Source organism: Macaca nemestrina, chromosome 12 (assembly GCF_043159975.1).
Source record: "Macaca nemestrina isolate mMacNem1 chromosome 12, mMacNem.hap1, whole genome shotgun sequence".
NCBI lineage: Eukaryota > Metazoa > Chordata > Mammalia > Primates > Cercopithecidae > Macaca > Macaca nemestrina.
Window position 1 is genome coordinate 128,605,548 of NC_092136.1, and position 19,167 is coordinate 128,624,714.

At 37.4% G+C, this 19,167-nt stretch overlaps 1 protein-coding gene and 1 long non-coding RNA gene across 11 annotated transcripts in view; one reads left to right on the forward strand and one right to left on the reverse strand.

Annotated features, from left to right (window-relative positions):
* Positions 1-19,167, reverse strand: part of LOC105476208 (Rho GTPase activating protein 32) — a 308,635-nt gene that overhangs the window by 118,240 nt on the left and 171,228 nt on the right. For all 10 annotated transcript variants that reach the window (XM_011731907.3, XM_011731908.2, XM_071075804.1 and 7 more), the window contains one exon: positions 15,573-15,659. In XM_011731907.3, coding sequence (XP_011730209.2) covers positions 15,573-15,659 — 87 coding nt within the window. The remainder of the gene's footprint in view (positions 1-15,572; positions 15,660-19,167) is intronic.
* On the forward strand, positions 716-17,469 carry LOC139357622 (uncharacterized). Its single transcript, XR_011611178.1, has 3 exons — positions 716-851; positions 16,415-16,521; positions 17,342-17,469. It is a non-coding gene; the product is annotated as an uncharacterized lncRNA (long non-coding RNA).

Genomic DNA, 19,167 nt, shown 5'->3' on the forward strand with positions numbered 1-19,167 from the left:
TAGCGACCTGTATGACGCAGCGGAAGCGGTCATAATCCCCCTTAGATCATAACTCCAATGGCCGGAGAATCACACCCCATCCCCCAAAGCACCCGCAGCAACTCTCACCCAAGCTCAGACACGCCTAACCCTACCCCCGCCTGATGTCTTTCTCTACCTGCCCTGATAGCTGAAGACGAAAGACCTAATCTCTTGGGAACTCCATGGCCTCACCCTTCACCTGAAAAACCAAACTAGGGATCCAGGAGACCTTAGGCCCCTGAGGCCAAGCTTGTACCCCCTCTATACTACCACAGCTGATGCTCTTGAAAGCGCCACCGCCTGGTTGAAAGCAAACCAATTCAAGCCATTACGGCAACTCATTAAAACACTGCTCCAAGAAAGGAGAAAACGACAGCTAATTCCACAACCTGTAACATCCTGGCTAACTACAGGACCTGAATCTGTCCACGTGACAACTTCACTGCTAGCATAACGAGCATTCGAAAAACCCAGTACGCTAAACAGAACTACAACCAAGGACCCTCACAGAGCGCACTTCACTCCTCTGCTACCTCCACCGTGGCAGGTGCTGGCATCCACGGCTGAGAGACCTGAAGATGGATCACATCAGACACTCCCCAGCACCAGCCCGGAGACTGGTAACTCCGCCAGGTGGCTAGATCCAGGAAAGCAATAACAATCACTGCAGTCCAGCTCTGAGGAAGCCCCATCCCTAGGGGAAGGGGGTGAGCACCACATCAAGAGAGCACTCTGTGGGACAAAAGAATCTGAACAGCAGACCTTGAAGCCAAGATCTTTCCTCTGACATAGTCCACCCAAATGAGAAGAAACCCGAAAAAACAACTCTGGTAAGATGACAAAACAAGGTTCTTTAACACCCCCTAAAAGATCACGTCAGCTCACCAGCAATGGATCCAAACAAAAACGAACTCTCTGAATTGCAAGAAAAATAATTCATAAGGTTAATTATTTATTTATTATTTTTTTTGAGACAGAGTCTCACTCTGTCACCCAGGCTGGAATGCAGTGGCACGTTCTCAGCTCACTGCAACCTCTGCCTCCCGGGTCCAGGCGATTCTCCCACCTCAGCCTCCCGAGTAGCTGGGATTACAGGCACACACCACCACGCCTGGTTTTGTATTTTTAGTAGACAGAGTTTCACCATGTTGGCCAGGCTGGTCTCAAACTCCTAACCTCAGGTGATCTGTCCACCTCAGCCTCCCAACCTGCTAGGTTTAAAGGCGTGAGTCACTGTGCCCAGCCAGAAGGTTGATTACTAAGCTTCTCAAAGAGGCACCAGAGAAAGGTGAAACCAACTTAAAGAAATTTTAGAAATAATACAAGATATGGACAAAAAAATCCCCAGAGAAATAACATAATTAAAAAAAATCACAACTTCTGGAAGTGAAAGACACACTTAGAGAAATGCAAAATACACTGGAAAGTTTCAACAATAGATTCAAACAAGTAAAAGAAGGAACTTCAGAACTAAAAGACAAGGCTTTCAAATTAACCCAATCCAACAGAGACAAAGGAAAAAAATAATAATTGAACAAAGCCTTTAAGAAGTTTGGGATGATGTTAGATGACTAAACGTAACGTAATTAGTATTCCCAAGAAATGAGAGAAATCTAAAGGTTTGGAAAACATATTTGAGGGAACAGTCGAGGAAAACTTCCCTGGCCTTGCTTGAGATCGAGACATTCAAATACAAGAAGTTCAAAGAACACCCAGGAAATTCATCACAAAATGATCATCACCTAGGCCCACAGTCATCAGGGTTTCTACAGAAAAGAACCGTAAGAGCTGTGAGGCAAAAAATTAACAGCAGATTTCTCAGCAGAAACCTTACAGGCTAGAAGGGATTGGAAGCCTCTCTTTAGCCTCCTGAAATAAAACAATTATCAGCCAAGATTTTGTACCCAGAAAAACTAAGCTTCATAAATGAAAGGAAAAAAAAGTCTTTTTCAGAAAAACAAATGCTGAGAGAATTCACCACTACCAAGCTTGAACTACAAGAAATGCTTAAAGGAGTTCTAAATCTTTTTTTTTTGTTTTGTTTTGTTTTGTTTTGTTTTTTGAGACGGAGTCTCGCTCTGTCGCCCAGGCTGGAGTGCAGTGGCGCGATCTCGGCTCACTGCAAGCTCCGCCTCCTGGGTTTACGCCATTCTCCTGCCTCAGCCTCCTGAGTAGCTGGGACTACAGGCACCCGCCACCGCGCCCGGCTAATTTTTTGTATTTTTAGTAGAGATGGGGTTTCACCGTGGTCTCGATCTCCTGACCTTGTGATCCGCCCGCCTCGGCCTCCCAAAGTGCTGGGATTACAGGCGTGAGCCACCGCGCCCGGCAAGGAGTTCTAAATCTTAAAACAAAATTCCAAAATACACCAAAATAGAACCTCCTTAAAGCATAAATCTCACAGGGCCTATAAAACAGTAATATAATGAAAAACTAACAAATAAGGTATTCAGGCAAAAACTAGCATGAAGAATAGAATTGATATGTTGAATGTAAATGGCCTAAATGCTCCACCTAAAAGATTACAGAATATCAGAATGGGTAAGAATTCATCAACCAAGTGTCTGCTGTCTTCAAGAGACTCACCTAAGTATAAGGACTCACATAAACTTAAGGTAAAGGGGTGGAAAAAGATATTCCATGCAAAGGGACACCAAAAGCAAGCGGGAGTAGCTATTCCTATATGAGACATAACAAACTTTAAAGAATGGTTTAAAAAGATAAAAAGGGACATTATATAATGATAAAAGGACTAGTCCAACAGGAAAATATCACAATCCTATATATATATGCATGTAACACTAGAGCTCTCAAATTTGTAAAATAATAACTACTAGACCTAAGAAATGACACAGATGGCAACGCATTAATAGTAGGGGGCTTCAATACTCTGCTGACAGCACTAAATAGGTCATCAAGACAGAAAGTCAACAATGAAATGACGGACTTAAACTATACCCTAGAACAAATGGACCTACCAGATACTTACAGAACATTCTACCCAACATCTGCAGAATCTACATCCTTTTTATGAGCACATGGAACATTCTCCAAGATAGACCATACAATAGGCCACAAAACAAGTCTCAACAAATTTAAGAAAATTGAAATTATAACATGTACTCTCTCAGACCACAGTGGAATAAAATTGGAAATCAACTCCAAAAGGAACCCTCAAAACTACGCAAATACATGGAAATTAAATAATCTGCTCCTGAATGATTGTTGGGTCAACAATGAAATTAAGATGGAAATCTAAAAATTCTTTGAACTGAACGATAACAGAGACACAACCTATCAAAACTTTTTGGATACAGCACTAGTGGTGCTAAGAGGAAAGTTCATGGCATTAAATGCCTACATCAAAAAAGTCTGAAAGAGCACAAATAGATAACTAAGGTCACACCTCAAGGAACTACAGAAACAAGAACAAACCAAACCCAAACCCAGCAGAAGAAAAGAAATAACCAAGATCAGAGCAGAACTAAATGAAATTGAAACAAGAAAAAGAATGGAAAAGAAAAAGAAAAGAAAAAACTGGCTCTTTGAAAAGACAAATAAAATCACTAGACCATTAGCAGGATCAACCAAGAAAAGAAATGAGAAGATAAAACTAAGCTGAATTAGAAATCAAATGGGAGCTATCACAACTAATACCACATAAATAAAAAGATCATGCAAAGATACTATGAACAATTTTATGCGCACAAACTAGAAAACCTAGAGGAGATGGATAAATCCCTGGAAATATACTATACAACCCTCCGAGAGTAAACCAGGAATAAATGGAAACTCTGAACATAACAATAACAAGCAGCAATACTCAAATGGTAACAAAAAAAAACTGCCAACAAAAAAAAAAAAGTCCAGGACCAGGTGGATTCACAGCTGAATTCTATTAGACATTCAAAGAACTGGTACCAATCCTAATCACACTATTCCAAAAGATAGAGAAAGAGAGAATCCTCCCTAAATCATTCTATGAGGCCAGTATCACTCTAATACCAAAACTAGGAAAGGATATAACAACAACAACAACAACAAAAACTACAGACCAATATCCCTGAAGAACAGATGTAAAAATCCTCAACAAAATACTAGCTAACTGAATCCAAGAGAGGACCAAAAAGATAATACACCATGATAAAGTGGGTTTCATACCAGAAATGCAGGGGTGGTTTAACATACCCAAGTCAATAAATGTAATACACAACATAAACATAAAAACAAAAGTCACACAATCATCTCAATAGGCACAGAGAAAACATTTGACAAAATCCAGCACTGCTTTATGATTAAAACCCTCAGCAAATGGAAGGGACATACCTTATAAAACCCATCTATGGCAAACCTGCAGCAAACATTATGCTGAACAAAAGTTGAAAGTATTCCCCCGAGAACTGGAACAAGACAAGGATGCCTCCTTTCACCATTTCTTTTCACATAGTACTGGAAGTCCTAACTAGAACAATCAGATAAGAGAATGAAATAAAGGGCATTCAGACTGGTAAACAGGAAGTCAAACTGTCACTGTTCACCAATGATATGACTGTATACCTAGAAAACCCTAAAGACTCATCCAAAAAGCTCTGAGATGTGCTAAATGAATTCAGTAAAGTTTCAGGATACAAAGTCAATATATACAAATCAATAGCACTGCTATACACCAATAGCAACCAAACTGAGAATCCAAATCAAGAATTCATCCCCTTTTACAATAGCTGCAAAAAAATAAATAAATAAAATACTCAGGGATACACCTAACCAAGGAGGTGAAAAATCTCTACGAGAAAAACTACAAAACACTGCCAAAAGAAATCACTGATGACACACACAAATGGAGACACATCCCATGCTCATGGGTGGAATCAATATTGTGAAAATGACCATACTGCCAAAAGCAATCCACAGATTCAATGCAATTCCCATCAAAACACGATGATCATTTCTCACAGAACTAGGAAAAAAAATCCTAAAATTCAGATGGAACCACAAAAGAGCCTACATAGTCAAAGCAAGACTAAGCAAAATGAACAAATCCGGAGGTACCACATTACCCAAATTCAAACTACACTAAAAGGCCACAGTCACCAAAACATCATAGTACTGGTATAAAAACAGGCACACAGACCAACGGAACAGAACAGAGAACCCAGAAGTAAAGCCAAATACAGCAAACTGATCTTTGACAAAGCAAATAAAAACATAAAGTGGGGAAAGGACACCCTATTCAACAAAATGGTGGTGGGATAATTGGCAAGTCACATGCAGAAGAATGAAACTGGATCCTCATCTCTCACCTTATACAAACATCAACTCGAAATGAATCAAAGACTAAAATCTAAGACCTGACGCCACCAAAATTCCAGATGATAACATTGGAAAAATTCTTCTAGACATTGGCTTAGGCAAAGACTTCATGACCAAGAACCCAAAAGCAAATGAAACAAAAACAAAGATAAATAGATGAGACTTAATTAAACTAAAAATCTTCTGAAGAGTATATAAACAACCCACAGAGTGAGACAAAATCTTCACAAACTATGCATCAGACAAAGGACTGACATCCAGAATCTACGAGGAACCCAAATAAATCAGCAAGACAAAACAACAACAACAACAAATAATTCCACCACAAAGTGTGCTAAGGGCATAAACAGTTATCAAAGGAAGATATACAAATGGCCAACAAACATGAAAAAATGCTCAACATCACTAAATATCAGGGAAATGCACATGAAAACCACAGTGTGATACCTCCTTACTTCTGCAAGAATGGCCATAATTTAAAAATAAAAAAATAACAGATGTTGGCATTGATGTGGTAAAAAGGGAAAACTGGTGAGAACATAAACTAGTACAACCACTATGGAAAACAGTGTGGACATTCCTTAAAGAATTAAAAGTAGATCTACCTTTTGATCCAACAATCCCACTACTGGGTATCCACTCAGAAGAAAATAAGTCATTATAAGACACTTGCCCACACATGTTTATAGCAGCACAATTCGCAACGGCAAAAACTGGAAGCAGCCCAAATGCCCATCTATCAATGAGTGGATAAAGAAAATGTGGTATACCAAGCAATAATACTCAGCCATAAAATGGAACAAAATAATGGCATTCACAGCAACCTGGATGGAGTTGAAGACCATTATTCTAAGTGAAATAACTCAGGAACGGAAAACCAAACATTGTATGTTTGTACAATGTGGGAGCTAAACTATGAGGACACAAAGGCGTGAGAATGATACAATGGACTTTGGGGACTCGGCAGGGGGATGATGGGAAGAAGGTGAGGGATAAAAGACTACACATTGTGCACAGTGTACACTGCTCAGGTGATGCTGCACCAAAATCTCAGAAATCACCACTAAAGAACTTATCTATATAATCAAACACCACCTCTTCCCCAAAAAGCTATTGAAATAAAAAAGAAAAGAAGAAACATCTAATAACAGTAATCTAAGTTTTGCCTTAGGTAACTAGAGAAAGAAGAGCATATTAAATCCAAAGTAAAGAGAAGAAGAAAATACTAAAAACTAGAGTAGAAATCAACAAAACTGAAAAAAGAAAATTACCAAAACCATAAGTTAATTGCTTGAAATATCAATAAAACTGAGAAGCTTCTAGCCAGACTAACTTAAAAAAAAGAGAGAAATACACAAATTACTAACATTAGATATCAATGAGGACCATCACTACAGATCACATGGACATTAAAAGGATAATAACAAATATTAGGAACAACTCTATCCCTGCAAATTTGTAACACAGATGAAACTGGCCAATTTTTAAGAAGCTACATCCACCAAAACTCACGAAGAAACAAATATAGGCCTTTAAGAAATCTAATTAACAGTTAATAGCTTGGCAAAACAGACACCAATAAGCCCAGATGTACTCACTGGTAAATTTTATCAAACATTTAAGAAAGAAATTATAGCAAGCCTCTACATCTCTTCCAGAAGACAGATACAGAGAGAAGTGCCTAACTTCTGGGAGGCCAACATTTTCCTAAGACCAAAACCAGACAAAGACATTCTAAGACAAAAAAAAAAAAAAAAAAAACCACTACAGACAAGTATCTCTCATGAACACATATGCAAAAATCCTCAAGTATTAGCAACTATAATCCAACAACATATAAAAACAATTATACACCGCTACCAAGTGAGATTTATCCCAGGTATGCAAGGCTGGTTCAACATTTGAAAATCAACTAATGTAATCCATCACATAAACAGGCTAAAGAAGAATACAAATCACACGATTTCACCAATAAATGCAGAAAAGTATTTAAGAAAATCCATCACCCATTCATAAAAAACTCTCAGCAAACCAGAAATAAAGAGAACTTCCATAACTTGAGAAAGAGCATCTACAAAAAACCTACAGCTAACATCATACTTAATGGTGACTGAAACTCTCCCGCCTGGATCAAAAACAAAGCAATGATGTTCCATAATCAATTATTTTCAAAACAGTGCCAGAATTCCTAGCTAAAACAATAAGAAAAGGAAACACAATGAAAGGAATAAAACTTTATTTGCAGATGACAGGACTGTCTATGTAGAAAATCAAAAGAACTGACAAAAAACTCCCGGCACTAATAAATGATTTAAAGCAATGCTGCAGAATATAAGGTTAATACACAAAAGCTAATCAGTTTCCTACATACCAGCAATGAGCAAGAGAAATCTTGTTTGGTTTTATTATTTTTTTTTTTTTAGAGACAAAGTCTCACTCTGTCATCCAGGCTGGAGTGCAGTGGTACAATCATGCCTCATTACATCCTCAATGTACTGGGCTCAAGCGATCCTCTTGCCTCAGCCTCCTAAGTAGCTGAGACCACAGGCATGCACCAACATACATGGCTAATTTTTAAATTTTTTATAGAGATGAGATCTCACTATGTTGCCCCGATATCAATCTCCTAGCCTCAGTCGCCAAGCAATTCTACCTCAGCCTCCCAGAGTGCTGGGATTACAGGCATGAGCCAACACACAACAAGGGGAATTTGAAATTAAAAATATATTAATGTTTATAGTAGCAATAAAAAACCAAACTACACAGATAGCTATATATCTAACAAAATACACATAATAGCTATAAAAAGAAAACTACAAAACTCTGGTGAAAGATGTCAAAGATCTAAATAAATGGAGAAATGTTGCATGTTCATGAATAAGAAAGCAATATTGTCAAGATGCCAGTTCTTCCAAACTTGATTTACAGATTCAATACAATTCCAATAAAAATCCCAGCAAGTTATTTTGTTGATACTGATAAGGTGATTCTAAAGTGTTATGGAGAAGCAAAAGACCCAGAAAAACCAAGACAACACTGAAAGAAAAAAAAAAACAAAGTTGGAAGGCTGACACTACTAGACTTCAAGACTTATAATAAAACCATACTAGGCTGGGTGCAGAGTGGCTCACGCCTGTAATCCCAGCACTTTGGGAGGCCGAGGCGGGCAGATCAAAAGGTCAGGAGATTGAGACCATCCTGGCTAACACAGTGAAACACCATCTGTACTAAAAATACAAAAAATTAGCCAGGTGTGGTGGTGGGCGCCTGTAGTTCCAGCTACTTGGGAGGCTGAGGCAGGAGAATGGCGTGAACCCGGGAGGCAGAGCTTGCAGTGAGTTGAGATTGCGCCACTGCACTCCAGCCTGGGCGACAGAACGAGACTCTGTCTCAAAAAAAAAGAAAAAGAAAAAGAAAAAAACCAAAAAAGACACACTGATAAAGCGCTGTAAACCAAAATATACAAAGTATTCATAAAACTCAACAGTAAGAAAATGAACAACCTAATTAAAAAACAGGCAAAGGATTTGAACAGACATCTTACCAAAGAACACAGATATACAGATGGTAAATAGCATATAAAAATGCTCAACATCATATGTCATTAGGGAATTCCAAATTAAAACAATGAAATGCTACTACATAACATATTAGAATGGCCAAAATCCAAAAACACTGACAACAAATGCTGGCAAGGATGTAGAGCAACAGGAACTCTCATTCACTGCTGCTGGGAATGCAAAATGGCACAGTCACTTTCAAAGGCAGTTTGGCAGTTTCTTACAAAACTAAAAACACTTTTACCATGCAATCCTGTAATCATGCTCCTTGGTGCTTACCCAAATGAGCTGAAAACTTATGTCCACACAGAAACCTGTGTACAAATGTTTACAGCAACTTTATTCATAATTGCCAAAACCTGGAAGCAACTGAGATGTCTTTCAGTAGATGAATGAATAAATAAAATGTGGTACATCCAGACAATGAATATTTTTCAGTGCTAAAGTGAAATGAACTCTCAGCCATAAAAAGACATGTAGGAAATGTAAATGCATATTACTAAGTGAATGGAGATATACTGTATGACTCCAACTATGTGATATCTTAGAAAAGGCAAAACTATGGAGACAGTAAAAAGATCAGCGGTTGCCAGGGGTTAGGGCAAAGGGAAAGATGAATAGGAGGGGCACAGAGGATTTTTATAATACTATTCTGTATGATACTATACTGGTGATACATGTCATTTTACATTTTTCTAAACTTACAGAAAATACACCTCCAAGAGTAAACCCTAATGTAAACTATAAACTTTGATAATGATATATCAATGTAGGTTCATCAATGATAACCAATGTACCACTGTGGTGTGGGACGTCAACAGTGGGGGATGTCGCATGTGTGTCAGAACATGGAGCATATGGGAACTCTATTATTTCCTGTTCAATTTTGCTGTGAATGCAAAACTTGTCTGAAAAATAAAAAGTTATTGATTTTTTGAAAAATAATCATCTTCATCTAAGCAGTGTTACTAAAAAAAAAAAGTGTCAACTACCAACCACACAAATGCCTTCAGAGCTTCAAAAAGTTAATGCGGGGAATTAGATTTCAAAATGCAGTTCCTCATATATTCATGAAGTGATTTCTTTCAACTTCTTAAACATATTTTTAGGCCAGCAAAATGTCTGATCTTTTATATACATCTCCACTTATAAAATTAAAACTCTAACACATAACTTGCAAATCATCTAAAACTACATTAAATTCGCTGAGTAAAACTATAAAACTAGTAAATATTTTGTATTTTCAGCAGATATAAAACAAGAACTTTAAATGTAAAGTACTTTCATATGTAAAAATATAGCCTTGATTGGCCAGGCACGGTGGCTTACACCTGTAATCCCAGCACTCTGGGAGGCCGAGGCGGGTGGATCATGAGGTCAGGAGTTCAAGACCATGTTGGCCAACATGGTAAAACCCTGTCTCTACTAAAAATACAAAAATTAGCTGGGCATGGTGGCGTGTGTCTGTAATCCCAGATACTCAGGAGGCTGAGGCAGGAGAATCACATGAACCTGGGAGTTGGAGGTTAACGTGAGCCGAGATTGCGCCACTGCACTCCAGTCTGGCGACAGAGTGAAATTCCATCTCAGTAAATAAATAAATAAATAAATAAAATAGAGCCTTGATCAACCGATTTCCAAACAGACTGAATAAATAATCAGAGTATTTTTAAAGTTCAGAAACTGTGTAAAGGAATAAATCAAAATCTCTTCCTTATATACTCCTGCCGAAATTTTAATTTGCTAATTCTTAATCTTAGGAATTATTGCTACCAGCTGGGCACAATGGCTCATGCCTGTAATTGCAGCACTCTGGGAGGCAGAGGTAGGTGGATCACTTGAGCTGGTTCGTGACCACCTGGGCAATACAGCAAAACGCTGTCTCTACAAAAAGTAGAAAATTAGCCAGGTGAGGCAGAAGGATCACTTGAGCCTGGGAGGTCGAGCCTGTAGTGTACTCCAGCCTGGGTGACAGAGAGAGATCCGGTCTCCAAAAAAAAAGAGCAAGCATTACTACTTACTACCAATTACTACTATACAAGCATGACAAAAATCAACAATTCTTGATAAGGCTGAGGAAGCAGAATGAGAAAAAAATATCCCAATGTATGCAATGTATGTAGGATCAGATTTCTATGAAAAGAAATTGTTCCTCTTTCACTCGTTTATTCACTAGTTATTTACTGACCACTCACATGGTGCTAAGCACTGTAGTAAGCACCAGAGGTGTGATACAGAAATGATAAACAATAAACCAGACTTCTTAGAATTTGTTTCTAGTGAGGAAAACAAATACTTTTTAAAGTAAACAAACACATAAATAAAATGATAGTTTCATACTCTGAAGAAATAAGGATCTACTTCGCATAGGGTCAGAAACAGCCTTTCTAAGGAGGTGGTATCTAAATCAAGTCCTAAAGACTGAGAAGCTATCAGATGTGGCAACGGTGTGAACAGAGTCATGGGATGATCAAAGTTCAAGGCCTTGTTACAGGAAAAAACTTTGGCCTTTTTACAAACTGCCTGAAAACTGGTGTGACCACAGCATGGGAGTGAGGAGGGATTGTCCTGAAATGATACAGAGGAGGCAGGGATACCCAGATTGTGCAGGACCCTCATAGACCCTGGTAAGCAGTTTGGGTTTAGTTCTACATGCAGTGGGAATCTATTCAAGAGTTTTAACCACGATAGTAACAAGATTTGATTTACATTTTACACCATTCTGGCAGTTCATAAGGTTATAATAGACTATAGGATGCAAACATCAGCCCAAACAAGAGATCATGCTGGAGCTAGCTTGGTAACAATAAAAATGGAAAAGAAATGGACAAATTTTAGAAATAATTGCCGTTCTAAGAACAGTCTTTGCTCATGTCCTTGGAAGTCCCTTTGTTATGGGATTATCTGAAAAACAACGGAGGCTATCAATTATCTTTTTAAATGGATGAAGTTCAATGAAAAGACGGAGGGGAAAAAAAAAGACCTGATTTAAATCTCAGCCTGGACCTACCCTAAATACAGAAATGTATGCAAGTTACTCAACATCAATGAACAGCACTTTACTCATCTATGAAACGGGAATAAATGACAGCTACCTTTCACAGAAGCATTATGAGGTTTAAATAAAAGTCCTGGCAATCTGCGTATATATTTTGTTCATATACATATGTTCTATAAACGTTAATATTTACTCCCACTCCTGTAGTTAACAGCATTTTCTAATGCCCTGAATGGAAAAGGAGTTATTTAATACCAGGGAATGCATTTTTGATGATGGAATTTCAAGCAAGAGAACATTAGAACACAGGAGATATTTTGAGGCAAGGAAGTATTCCCCTAAACCAAGTGATTACCCCACCTACCATGACATAAGAGCATTCAGGCTACTGTATATATTTTAAAAATACTTGATCTTCAGAAAAATCAAACTATTAAATATTGATTAATTCTGCTTAAAATACAAAGGTAGTTAATACACTTTTTACTTAAATAGGAACCATTAACATCAACTACTATAAAGCTGACAGTGAAACATTAAAATCCTAAGTATTTTACTAAGCAACCATTATTCTTATACCAACAAAACTAGATTTACAGAAGGAAAAGATCAAAACAAGACTTTTATTACAGCACATGTAGAAAAAAATGCCCACCACAGCTGGGCTTAAATTTGCCGCTTTAAAATGAACATTAAAAGCTGATGCTTATTTGCTAAAGAATAAAGCAATAAAAGATAGAATACTTTTAGGACCTAGTAACACTGATGTTAAACTCATAAAACGTTTTATTCTGTGTAGTGGGGCTCAGTATAATTAGTGTCAGGGTTTATCTAATTTTGGCCTTTTAAAATTATTAAATTTCATATCTACTATGACATATTCCTGAGATTACGAGAATTTTTATTAATTTCCATGCATTTCAACCTAAATACATTAACTTTCTTGAGAAGGTTCCTCATCCACAGCAGCTGGTCTGTTTGTTCTCTAAACAGACACTTTTGTTCATTTACTGAGAGAACAGAATAAAAAGATAAGAGAGGGGATATCTGCAGCACGACATGTAATTCTAATTAATTACTATGAAAGGGAGGGAGTTGCGGGCTCACCACAGCATTACAGCCTTATCATTCAAGACAGCTTAAAGAACATTTTATCCACGGCTAATATTCAGCTAAGACACACCAAGACGGGTAAATGAGATCTGTATAACTAGTATCTGTTCTATTGCTTTGGGTCCATGCTGTATCAGCTGTTTAAATACTTTTACTATCACTAAGATTTCAGTCCCCAGTTGGCCTGGGCGCTCCCGTAGGGGTTCTAGATTTGAAGGTTCCAAATGTAAACTGGAAGAGAGTTTATATTTCTGGGCTCACGATTTAGAAAGAAATAAACACTTTTAAGGGCAGGCATAGACACATTTCAAAGTTTCCAAGATAAGACTGAAAGAAATCAGTATCACTTAACTTACAGAAAGAAAAACGATTACAGTCAATCAATTTGTCACTTTTATAAGCTAACAGAACAAGAGAAGAAAGGGTTAAGATGAAAGACCAAGAATTTTGGTTAAACAAAAAGAATGTCAAGTGATATTATTAAAAAGTAGAAACTGACAGAGACAAAATTTGTAAATAACTTCTGAAACAGATTACATCAGTGTATAATGGTGGTCTTATCTGAAGATTAAGCAATTTCTCAAATTTTGTTATAGACTGAAATAGACACAGAAAAAGGTGGCAGTCAAGAAACTGAAATCCTCACAGTCCCCACTGCTAACATTCAATATCGCTTAGGACAGCCACTTCAGTAATTTGGACCTCAGTTTCCTCATCTGCAAAACTGGAAGGTCTAATTGTACATCTTTTTCTCTCTTAGTTATAAAAAAGTATGATTCTAGTTTAATATGCTTTATGGCTAACAATATGGCAAGAATACAGGGGTAGGCCATGGGAATATATCAATGATTACATACAATGAGGCAAAGAACAGGTACAAATGCATTATTACAATGCACTTAGTTACTACTTTGATATAACAAATGGTATACCAAGTAGTATGAAATTTTTTAAGAAGCTTGACGAGATAGTTATACCAGGAAACGAACTATCTATCTAGGTCACCAATACTGCACATGAATATACAATCAAGTAACAATTATACATTATAATATTTGGTACCAAAATACCATGCTTGCCTTCTGAAGGTCATTTTAAAAAACAGCACAGATGTTTTTTAATTTTTGTTGATGTTATGTTTTGTTCATAAGAATAAGAACATTTGCATTCTCGAAGCATATGGAAATTAATGGTGAGAAAAAGAGACGCTAAAATGTCTTAGGTTGTAGAGGGATTTAGAAATTCATTCCTGACACACCAACGATGTACTCTAGACAAAAAAGATATGATCTTCATCCATCTATTAGTAATAACTTATCATAAATGCACTCAATATTTTCACTTAAAAATTAACTCACCAAATGGAAGCATTTTATGAAATATGGCATGAAACTTAGTAATTAAGAGCTTCCCTACATTCTCAAAGAAGCTGAGGTGACATGCAATAAAACATACATGAACAATGTGTGAATTTGGCCATCTTACTTATTTATATACAAGCTAAAATTAGATTTCCAATCCTATACTCTGACACCTAAAAAGAAACGCACTTAATTCTGGAAGGTTTTCCTTAAGGTGACCACAACTAAAAACTTCAGTATATCACACATGATGAAAGCACTGGACTTTTCTGGATCATTTAGCTTCAGGTACATGATTAATACTTTTTGATTAAAAATATAAATGCCCATATATTACTGTCTCCCAAAGATAGCTGAAAACTTTGTATAGAAGAAAGCTTTCCTCCTAAATACTTTCTTTACAATGACTAATTCACCAGTACGCAAAAAGCTTAAAGAATGTAGAATAAGTGAATAAAAGAACTATACTAAGTGCTTACATGATGGGGGAAATAATCAATGCTACAAAGGACATATTTTAAGTCTCATTAAGAGCAAGTCATGGTCATTACCTTCAAAAAAGTTCTAATATTAAAAGTCAAGAAATAACAACAAAAACATGCACATATTCTATTGTCACACCAAAGAGAAATTAATGTCTCAGTTAGAAAAAGTGTGCATCTGAAGCAGAGACAACATAAGCTACTATTTTGCTATAATATGTGATCAATAGCTGAATCACTTAACGTAATGATCAATAAATATCTTTCCTTTAGTCTTAATAAAGGTATTTTCACTTAAGGGTATGGATTAAATATCTATAAAACGAATTCTACTAAATAGAAGACTTCAACTCTGAGTACATGCAGAAATGCCAACGTGACTGTGAGAAAGAACAAAAACATCTTGATTACCACAGTCATTGTTATTTACTCATAAGTGTCAAAAGCCTTAGGAACTTTCTAAAAGTGCAAAGAGAAGACATACAAGTTGCAATGCTCAACTCCACATTCCATGTAGTATTGTATGAATACATTTATTTCTGTTTTAAAAGAATACCATTTATTTTCTTACAATAATCATTATTGCACAATCTCATTTCAGTATTATATAAGTATTTTTCTGTGGATTATAATCCTTTAGGCAAATCACGTTATAGAAAGAAATCTAATAATCACTCAACCTAATTTTTAACTTCATATGAAATGGAGAATACATTCACAAAATCACCTGACAAGCAATCTGCACGAGGTAGACCAGCTCTTTAGATTCACAGCCATTTTTCATTACTTCATTCTGTTCTTCTGAAAGTGAAAGCTACATCACAGAAAAAAAAGAAGAGAGGGAAAGAAAGTCATTATTAGTGAACAAGAATAAACTAAGAATTCATAATACCTGGAGCATCATCTCCAGGTGAGCATCAGCTTAATGTGAGACATACCTTATATAAGAACTTTATTGCTTAAGGCAGATGAATGAAGGACTTGGTGTTTCAGATAAAATATAGTGTAGCTTACAGCTAAGGGTCTTCACTTCCTTAATCTATTTAGTACATACATGAAACTAAGCACTGAGAGATAGTATGACTTAACAGTTTAAACAAGCTCAGACCTTATTACACAGATAAAAAACTGGCTGCTCAGTAACAGGTTGGGTCTATGGACATGTTTAATTTCAGAATCACCATGTAGTGGGGTGAGGAGGAGGTGGGGATGGTTAATGGGTACAAAATAAATAGAAAGAATGAAAAAGACCTAATATGTGATAGCAACAAGGTGACAATAGTTAATAATAACTGTACAGTTTAAAATGACTAAAATAGTATAACTGGATTGTCTGTAACACAAAGGATACATGCTTGAAGGAAGGATACCCCATTTTCCATGATGCTATTATTACACATTGCATGCCTGCATGAAAACATCTCATATACCTTATAAATATATAAACCTACTCTGTATCCACAAAGATTTGAAATTTAAAATTTCAAAAAAAAATTCACCATATAGGTCTGCAGACTGGATTTTAGTTTTATTTAAACCAGCTACCAACATGTATTTTTCATGATACAGATTTCTGGCTTCTACTGAAAAATCAGAAAATTGGGAAGACTGGACCTACATTCTCACATGGGCAACAGCTAGCTACAGCTGAGAAATGACCATCACCTTTAAATGAGGTATCTATTCCCCAAGAAAGTCTGCCACAGAGCTGACTACCCTCTAGTTTTCTTGCTAGTATCTAGGCTGAGTATTAACTGTCATTCATCATGCTACTTGCTTTGTTATTTTTCTTATTCCCCACTTGCTTTATTCACTTATGTTATACACCTACCCCATCTTTGGATGTCAATTTGCAAACGTGGTCCCAGAGACGGACAACCCTAAGTTCAAATGTGTTTATAATTGGCTATGTAATATTGACCTACCTGCTTAGGCTCTCAACTGGAAATTGAGGATGACACAATATTATGTATTTTCAAGTTTGTGGGTATTAAATGCGATGATGCATGGACAGTGTCCACCCAGGTAACTAATACTTAATAAATGTAATGTACCATTATAACTCATACTATATGAAATACAAGGTTGATGGAGACATATTCTCTATTGAGGAAAGTGGTATCACAAAGTATTTTTTTAAACTTCAGATACTAAGAAGTTGTTCACAAGATAACAATCATTCTCCCAGTAGCCCAAAAAAGCCAGGTTAATGACAAAAGCATAGTATTAAAAAGAAATCAAATAATTAAGGGTGAAAAGAAACCTACATGAACTAGCTTTCAGAAAGTGACAACACTTTCATGAGACAGAAGAGACTCAAAGATGTGCTGAGACGCCTGGCAGAGATACCAGAGAAAAAAGAATCTTTGTTAGACGGGGTAAGGAGAAACCAGCCAAACCTTGAGTGACTGCACATAAACTAAAGTGATAAACTAAAATTACAAGGAGCACCCTGTAGCAGAGAGTTGACACTCACCCATCAACTGATTCCCACAGGTACACACCAGGGGCATCGGGTGAGTAAACCAAAGGCTGCAGGGGAGGAAGAGAACTGAGAGAATGAACCTTGAAGTATGGGAAGCCTCCCCAAGCACAAGGCAGCTAACCTCCCTTGACTGGGAGCATGGCAGTGAAACAGAGGGGAAAAGAGAACTGGGAGATGCCCCTCTGAAAGCACTCAGGACACTTAACAACTGAAGGATGGAGGTGGCACAGAAGAGCTGGGAGAAACCGCAGGCCTTCACAGCTACCCTCAAAGCTCTCGGGTAGGGCAAGGGGAAGAGTGCTCTCCAGAGGCACAAAGTGCTGGGGGAAAGAACTGGACAGACAAGAGAAGCAGCGACCAGGCTGCAAGCAGAGAAAGAAAACATGTTCTCCCTCAGCTCAGAAGATTTGGGGCTTCACAGCAAAGCACGAAGATATCTTCAGCATCTCACCACTCTTCAATTTTCCTTGTGAAAGAAATCTCAGAACCTTAACTTCAAAATATTTAAAGCAGTGATAAACTCAATCAAAGTAAAGCTGTCATAAAAGACCAGATCTGTATCAAATAGAGATCAGCCTGATGCACCACCTCACTTCAACAGACTGAAAGAAGAAGAGATAAGCCCTTTCCTGGAGGTAAGTTTACTGACTTTGGTCTCAGCTGTTTTTTCATATATTTCACATGAAAGAATTACAAAACACACAGATAAGCAAGCAAATGTGACACATGGGCACGAGAAGCAAGGGTAAAATAAAGCAGACACAGAATTGGGCCAGATATAAAAATAAGAAGAAAGAGAATGTAAATTAAACATAATAGAGATTCTAAAATACAGTTCAATAGGCAAACAATATGCAAAAGCACAGGAGAAAGAGAAGATTCTGGAAAAATGGCAGACTCAGAAGCACCAGGAATCCATCTTTCCACCTAGACAATAACTGCACTGGCAGAATCTGTCTGGTGTGTAACTATTGTAACAACTCTGGTACCTACTGAAGGCCTGCAACTTTCAAGGGAAGGCTTGTATGGGAAACTGTAGTTCATTTTGGTCAACATCAGCACTTAAAAAATAACAGCTCCCTATACCCCCGCCACCCCTATAGCAGGCAGCTGTGCACATACTCCGGGAGCAGCATACACCTACCTTACAAGAGCCAAGATAGACAAAAAGAACACTGCCTCCAAATTTCAGAGATCTATGCTATGACTGCAGATCACTGCTTTGAATTGCAGAGGTGCAAATAGCTATGTGTCCATTACACCTAGCTCCACTGTTTGCAGGCCCATGCTCCTCTGGCTAAAGTGACTTCCAGCAGACATAAAGGGCCAACACCCTCTTCCTTCCCTGTCCCCCTTTATTTTTCTTTTTCCTCCTTCGGGAAAATATAATAGACTGGGACATTCAAAAGCAACTGCACCTATAGAGAAAATCAGAAAGTGACCACACATGCTCAGAGAAAGGTACAGGCTTAGGAAAGACCAAAGAAGACATTAAGTTCCAACTCAGACTGATCTTTGGCACAGAGATAGACTACAACAATCAAAAAACCAAAAACAATAAAAACAGCAGTCCCTGGGGAAGGAGGAGAATCTGGTTTTCAGAGTTACCACATCATTAGATTCAAATGTCCATTTTTCCAAAAAAAAAAAAAAATCACAAGGCATATAAAGAAACAAAGTATGAACCTTTCAAAGGTAAAAATTAATCAAAATGAATCACAGTGGCTCACATCTGTAATCCAGTACTTTGGGAGGCTGAGGCAGGAGGATAGCTTGAGGCCAGGAGTTCAAGACCAGCTTGGGTAACATAGAACACCATCTCTACAAATTGTTTTAA